Source organism: Sinocyclocheilus rhinocerous, unplaced genomic scaffold (assembly GCF_001515625.1).
Source record: "Sinocyclocheilus rhinocerous isolate Xijiao unplaced genomic scaffold, SAMN03320098_v1.1 scaffold1035, whole genome shotgun sequence".
NCBI classification, from domain to species: Eukaryota; Metazoa; Chordata; class Actinopteri; order Cypriniformes; family Cyprinidae; genus Sinocyclocheilus; species Sinocyclocheilus rhinocerous.
The window spans coordinates 461902-468462 of record NW_015628318.1 but is presented as its reverse complement, the minus strand read 5'-3'; the positions used below and the strand labels follow the sequence as shown (position 1 = coordinate 468462).

Below are 6561 nucleotides of genomic sequence, written 5' to 3'. Positions count from 1 at the left end.
CAAAATTATAGATTTTTCTTTTATGCCAAAAATCATTAGGATATTAAGTAAAGATCATGTTCCATGAAGATATTTAGTAAATTTCCTACCATAAATATACTGTATCAAAACTTAGTAATATACAATGCTAAGAACTTAATTTGAACAACTTTAAAGGTGATTTTCTGAATAATTAAATTTTTTTGCACCCTCAGATTCCAGATTTTCAAATAGTTGTATCTCTGCCAAATATTGTCCTAGCCTAACAAACCATACATCAATGGAAAGCTTATTTATTCAGCTTTCAGGTATTTCATAAATTGACCCTTATGACTGGTTTTGTGGTCCAGGGTCACATATTAGATATAGAATTTAAATCTTTATTACATTTTTAAAGAAATTTAAATTCTACTACGTCACCTTTAAATTCAAATTGCAATTAGGTATCCAGCTTTCTACTTTAATCCAAGATTGTATATATCAAGAAAGTTCACTCATGTTACTTGAAATGGGAAAATGTGCGATGTGTGATATGGCAGAATAAGTCCCGCCTTCTAAATAAAAGAGCCAATCACCAAGTTGTAAAGTCATTGCATCCGTTAGAAGCTCTAGTTTGCAAACAGTCAGTGTCCTGAGATGCGTGCTCAAATAGCATTAAAAAAAGCATTAACAACATTTATGGGTCATTTCATGACATGTTTTCATTTGAATGTGTTAATAATAATGTGTAAAATTTAATAGATTTAAATTCAGTTCCGAATGGCGCATGACCCTGTTAATCACAGAGAAAAAGAAATCGACGGCACAGACACCACTATAGAGATTGCATTATATTTCCAAAAATATATGTACAGTCTATTACAAAGGTTACAAAGCAAAAGAAAAAAATGGCCTATGTAACAAGAAATCGTCTAGGTAAATGACCATACAGTTTTTCAACTGGGGAAAATACTTTTTTTTGACCAATGAATACTCTCCATACTCTTGTCACAGAAAAATAAATAATAAATCGACAATTCATTTGTACTGTACATTTTTCCAACCTAAAAGAGAAAAGAAAAAAAAATACTCTTCTAAAATGGAAACCTATTAGCTCTCTTTGGTCCTAAATGAGAAATTATGTACAACTGAAAGAGTGAGGGTGACGAGAATCAGCTGCATGTGAGATAGAAAAATATAGTGCATTTTCAATGAGATCACTACAGAGTACTTAAGGGAAAAACAAAGAAAAGAAACCACAATTATAAATAAAATATACAAGTTTTACAGCTAGAACATATACAAATTGTCCTCTGGTTTGTGATTACTCTGACACAATCAACAGTGCTGGACTCTTTGGAATATTCCACTTCACTTTTTGTCTAGGTGGGCTCTCTAGCATCTTTCGAGAAGTCTTTAATACCCTGCTGCACCGTGAACTCAATCAATCCACAGCACAAACCGTCTTGACAGAAAACTCTGCTACCATCAAACCAGAAAAGTTAGAAACGGCACAAAGCAGAAAAGATTTGTCATTGACCCGTACGGTGGCCTCAATGTGGGATTGATTGAATCCAGGCGTTAATCTCAAATTGGCTCAAATTGCTGTCTCTACAAGGGCCCGGATCCGAGCGGAGAAGGTAAGGGCCTGCGAGGGGCCCCTGGGAGGCCGGAGTGTGAGATCAGAGCTTGCAGGGAGGCTGATCTGAGTGACTGCAGCTACTGCCGAAGCTCGAGAGGTTTGTGCTGACCGAGAGCCTTTCCGCTCACATTCAATTCAAAGGCCTGGTGTGGGCTCAATGCTGAGGTTAGCGAGATGGAAGGATAGCGGATCGGAGATGAGGCTCTAACCAGGCTACGATATGATCCGCATGAGACAAACCAGCTGGGTTCACAATGGAGACGGCGTGGTACACGATGGCTTTTTTGAAGCGCCAACCGTTTGGCTAAATCCACCAGTCATGCTGTGCTCCAACGGCTCCGCCTTCGCTTTCTTTCTAATCAAGAAAAATGCCACATGTTGACACGGCTGTTGTGGTTAAAATGGCATTGGCTCCCCAAAATAATGAAAAACATGTTGTGTGTTTAAAATGTGTCACATTAAGGTTTCGTAGTAAATAAAACAAAACTACTTCAGCTCAAAGCTGACTAAAACGGTAGAGTTTTGTGGCAGCCCAGCTAATAAAAGGTCTACAGTACTCCTCAAAGTATTTAACACTAAAATGCGTAACATTTAATTGTCAACAAAACATTCAGTTGAGCGTGGAAGGCTGTTATGGCACTAAAACTTGAGCGTAAACCTCATCTTTGAGCTCAGCACAACAAAAGGGTGGAAGAAACACACCGAAAGAGATCCTTGTATATAAATTCACTAACTCTCTTTGATCAAATTTCACAGCACTGCTGCTGATTTCCAAGCAGTATGTGAGTAAAAGTCTATACAGCACCTCAAATTATTGCTCATATTGGTCAGTCTCTCCTCAACTCAGCCGTGATCATACAAAGTATCCAAGTACCTAAAAATAAGAGCAATAGTTGACTTGTTTTAAGGCAGTATTACTCCTTTACACCACAACATTATATGATTTTAAAGTCAGTCACCTGCTAGGAAACCAACTGATTCTAAACCAAAATGATACTGTTGCTGAAACAATGAAATTAAAATAGCCTAACTTTTTTTTTTTTTTTTTTTTCATTTTTGTGTATCTTTATGGAATCATGTATTCATGGTAAATAATATCAATATTAAAAAGGACACATTCAACAACAGCACTGATAAATCCATTCATGTGGTAGGGTAAATATAAACTTATAAAGAATATTGCCACTGTAATAGTTGTTTTTACATTTAAAAAACTCCACCTGAAGTGGTTAGCAATTCTCTTTGTACTAATTCACATCTGAATTGTCATGTAGGATCATAAAATATACCTAACCGTCTGCTCGGGCTGTTCTTAAACACAACCAGCCACTCTCAGGAGCTTCACGTAACCAAGCGGTGGGATATTTCTGCTTGATATAAAAGAACGGCTCGGCTCAGCCCGACTCTCTGCCATGCTTCAGTCTGAAGACAGCTTCATGTAAATAGTGCTGGCTGGAGAAGACAAACCTCCTCTGTCGACTTTCAGCCTCTGGTTCTGTCTCTTTCCCTCCAGAAGAGACATTTTACCCTGTTGTCAGTTCCGTAACACAATCCGAGAAAACAAGCTAACACAAATCGATCGAGTAGAAGAGTAACGTGCCACATTGTCTTAATGTGGATATTACAAACCAAAGCAAAAGAAATCGCTGCAAATTCACTCCTTATGAACTGGATTTGCTTATTTTTATATTCACCGTTGAAAAAAAAAAAAAAAAAAAGAAATCAGTGAAATCTATAGCAACTATGAGCAAATCAACCTTTTGTGACGATAAAGACAGTCCGTACAAAGCATAAAAATCCTCTCGAATGCTCCATCTCAATGACGCGGTGAGTTCTTTAGAGCATCCAGAGGTCACTGTCCGTTTAGGATTCTCTCTCTTGCCTGTTTGCGTTTTCTCTCCGTCACTTGGTTTCCAGCACCTTCGCCAAAATCCTTCGCCAATAACAAAGGAATGATTCTATTCTGCCAGTTCTGGAAGGTTAATCTCACCGTAAGGGTGCGGAACGTTTTTTCTTTGTTGTTGATTTGTTTTTTCATATTTTTTTTGCTGCCACACACTTTGCGGTGCTGTCCTGGAGAGTTCTGGTTCATCCGATCGGGAAGGGCTGCGGACGCCCATCACACTTGAACGCCCGTCCCGTGAAGATGCAGCATCTGGGCTCTCATAGTCTGTATACTGCTCATGATCTTCTTCTGATGGCCCACCAAGGAGATTCCCAAACTCATTACATCCCTAAAGCAGAAACATAACATTCATAAATCACAGCAATGGAGCATGAAGCGCCCGGGAGGTATTTCATTACCGAAGCAAAAGGAAACTGAGAAAAGGCCATATTAACTATAACACAATGAGTCTGAGTATGAGTCAAAGAGATCTGATTAAAATGCAGCGCAATGTCAGGATGGCATTGTGAATGAGAGCTGAGGGCTGAAATTACTCCTAGAAAGATCATGCGTTTCTATAGAGCGTGACTGTGTGCAGCAAAGATCATAGCAAGGCATTCTTACTCGATAGTCATTCTAGCGACAGATTCGAGCGAGCTGTAGCCGGCAGCTGTGAAGTTGTCTATGTATCTCTCCATCTTGATGGCTTCCAACCACTCACTGACCAATCGGAAAGAGGTGAAATCTGGAGTGTTCTGGTCAAGCAGTGGGCTTATGGGTCTGAGGAAAAGAAGAGACAAATATGAGTGTTATGAAGGCACAGTACCATTATTTCTAAGTATGATATTTCTGGCATATAATAATGTCCCCAGTTGACCTTTTATGCCAAAAGTATCTATGTATGAATCTATTTGTGTGTGTGTAAATATATATATATATATATAGAGAGAGAGAGAGAGAGAGAGAGAGAAAGAGAGAGAGAGAGAGAGATTAGATATTTTACTAAACATGCTCTTTCCCCTTATTTTGTACATTTAGATTACCATTGTCATTGTCTAACTTCCGTAACATGAAAATAATTCTCAGTTTGGTCAAAAAAGAGGTATAAACTGCCCAACTCATTTAAATTTCCTGGCCTACTGCTTGGCCAATGTATTATATTTTAGAATCATGCAGTATAGCCAATGCTAATAATGTAAATAGTTTACTTAATTGAGAAATATTTGAAGGCTGCATGCCATTGTTATAGTTTAATTTGTTAATTTAATAAGCATTTTAAATAAGTAGGAGGTGTTCAATAGCATAATATTCTTGCAGCGGTGTTGGAACTGAGAATAATTACATCTCACTGGTATCGTGCCAACCCTAACTCACATGGATTACAGACAAGGACACATGGTTTATTGTATTCACATTGTAGTGATTTAGTGAACTGTTGCTTTGCATTACTTGTAAAGATGGTTAGGTGGACCAAGGGCTTCTTCCCTACGTTTTAAAGGTCATATCTTCAATGTGAGACACATTTGTGATTGTAAACACACTTCCTTCCTCTGTCTAATACCACACTGGGGACTGGAGTTCCCACAAGGCTTTAAAGTCTCAAACACTCATTATGACAATTGATTTAAAGTCCTTGTTATCGAACATGAAGGCATGGAGGCTGTTTCGCTTTATTGATTCCCCGGGATTTATCTTTCATCAGTAAACCCTAGCGGATAAATCAAATGCCGGACAGATGGAATTGTTCGCAAATTTACTCGCAAACCTATAAAAGGCCTCAAAGACATTGCAGGGAGGTGCAGGAGTATAAAACATAACAAGCAACTTCCATCTGTCGTAAAAGCAAAGCTGGTCCGTGAACGACATCATTTTCCTTGAGCAGAGATGGATAACGGCAGGCAGTAAAAAAAAATACTGAATGGGTGTCCTCACCGTGTACACGTTCCCATTGGCGTTTTTAAGGTGTTAGGATTGCGGATCATTTTGTCCAGGATGCCGACGATCTGGTCGAATTTGGGCCGGTCTGCTCGGTCTTTCTGCCAGCAGTCCAACATGAGCTGATGGAGGCCAGGAGGGCAGTCCATGGGGGCGGGAAGACGATATCCCTCTTCTATAGCCTTTATGACCTGCAAGACCAGAGTGAGAGATGGAAAATTAGAAAAGGTGTGAAAGAAAACCAACAGGTTCAGAGACAGAGACACAAGAAGACAAGGAAAAACAGAGTAGCTTAGCCATTAGCATCCAGAACAAAATGTACACAAAGCCTGCCTGCACCTCCAGCTCTCCATTTACTCATCCTTTAATCAGGCCTCTGTAAACAGCAGCTTTGCTGGATAAATCTGTTGTGGTTTACCTCCAGCATTACAAACTACAACACACAGAAAAGTAGGCTAACCAGATGTGATTATTCTTGCACTGGTTATTGGAGGGCGCGTGAGCGCAAGAAAAGGGCACCACTAAACCTGGATGTGAATGAGGCAAGCGCACTAAAAGCCGTCTGTTCAACAGCTGCTGGTGACTGTCATACTATCATGAGTTTATCTAATTAACTAGCTAACAGGGTTACAGTTGAAACCAAAGATGAACGCATTGGCACTTGGGTGTCTGTGCAGTTGACTGGCTCCACATGTCAGGGTTTATGAATGTAAAGGGACCATAAAACAATAAAAAACACCTGTTCCTCTACTCACTCAGCATGCTGGGCATAAGAGTTATGGGTTTATACTAAATATACAGTACTGGTCAAAAGTTTGGTGTCGGTAGGATTTTTTTTTTTTTTTAAGAAATTAATACTTTTTTTCAGGAAGGATGCATTAAATTGATCAAAAGTGACGGTAAATGCTGTTCTTTTGAACTTTATACTCAAAGAATCCTGGGGGAAAAAATGTATCATGGTTTCCACAAAATATTAGGCAGCACAATCGTTTCAATATTGATAATAAAAATTGTAAAAAATAAAAAAAAATGTTTCTTGAGCAACAAATCAGCATATTAGAATGATTTCTGAAGGATCACTTGACACTGAAGACTGGAGTAATGACTGCTGAAAATTACATTTTAAAACAAACAAAAAATT

General features: G+C 38.8%; 1 protein-coding gene across 1 annotated transcript in view; it reads right to left on the bottom strand.

The window, feature by feature from the left end:
- Positions 1 to 808: 808 nt before the first annotated feature.
- Positions 809 to 6561, bottom strand: part of LOC107737387 (ephrin type-A receptor 7-like) — a 72462-nt gene continuing 66709 nt past the window's right edge. The window contains exons 14-16 of the mRNA XM_016548872.1: positions 5418 to 5611; positions 4110 to 4265; positions 809 to 3834 (exon numbers count right to left, since the gene is read on the bottom strand). Of these exons, the coding sequence (XP_016404358.1) occupies positions 3720 to 3834; positions 4110 to 4265; positions 5418 to 5611 (465 nt within the window). The 3' untranslated portion in view covers positions 809 to 3719. The remainder of the gene's footprint in view (positions 3835 to 4109; positions 4266 to 5417; positions 5612 to 6561) is intronic.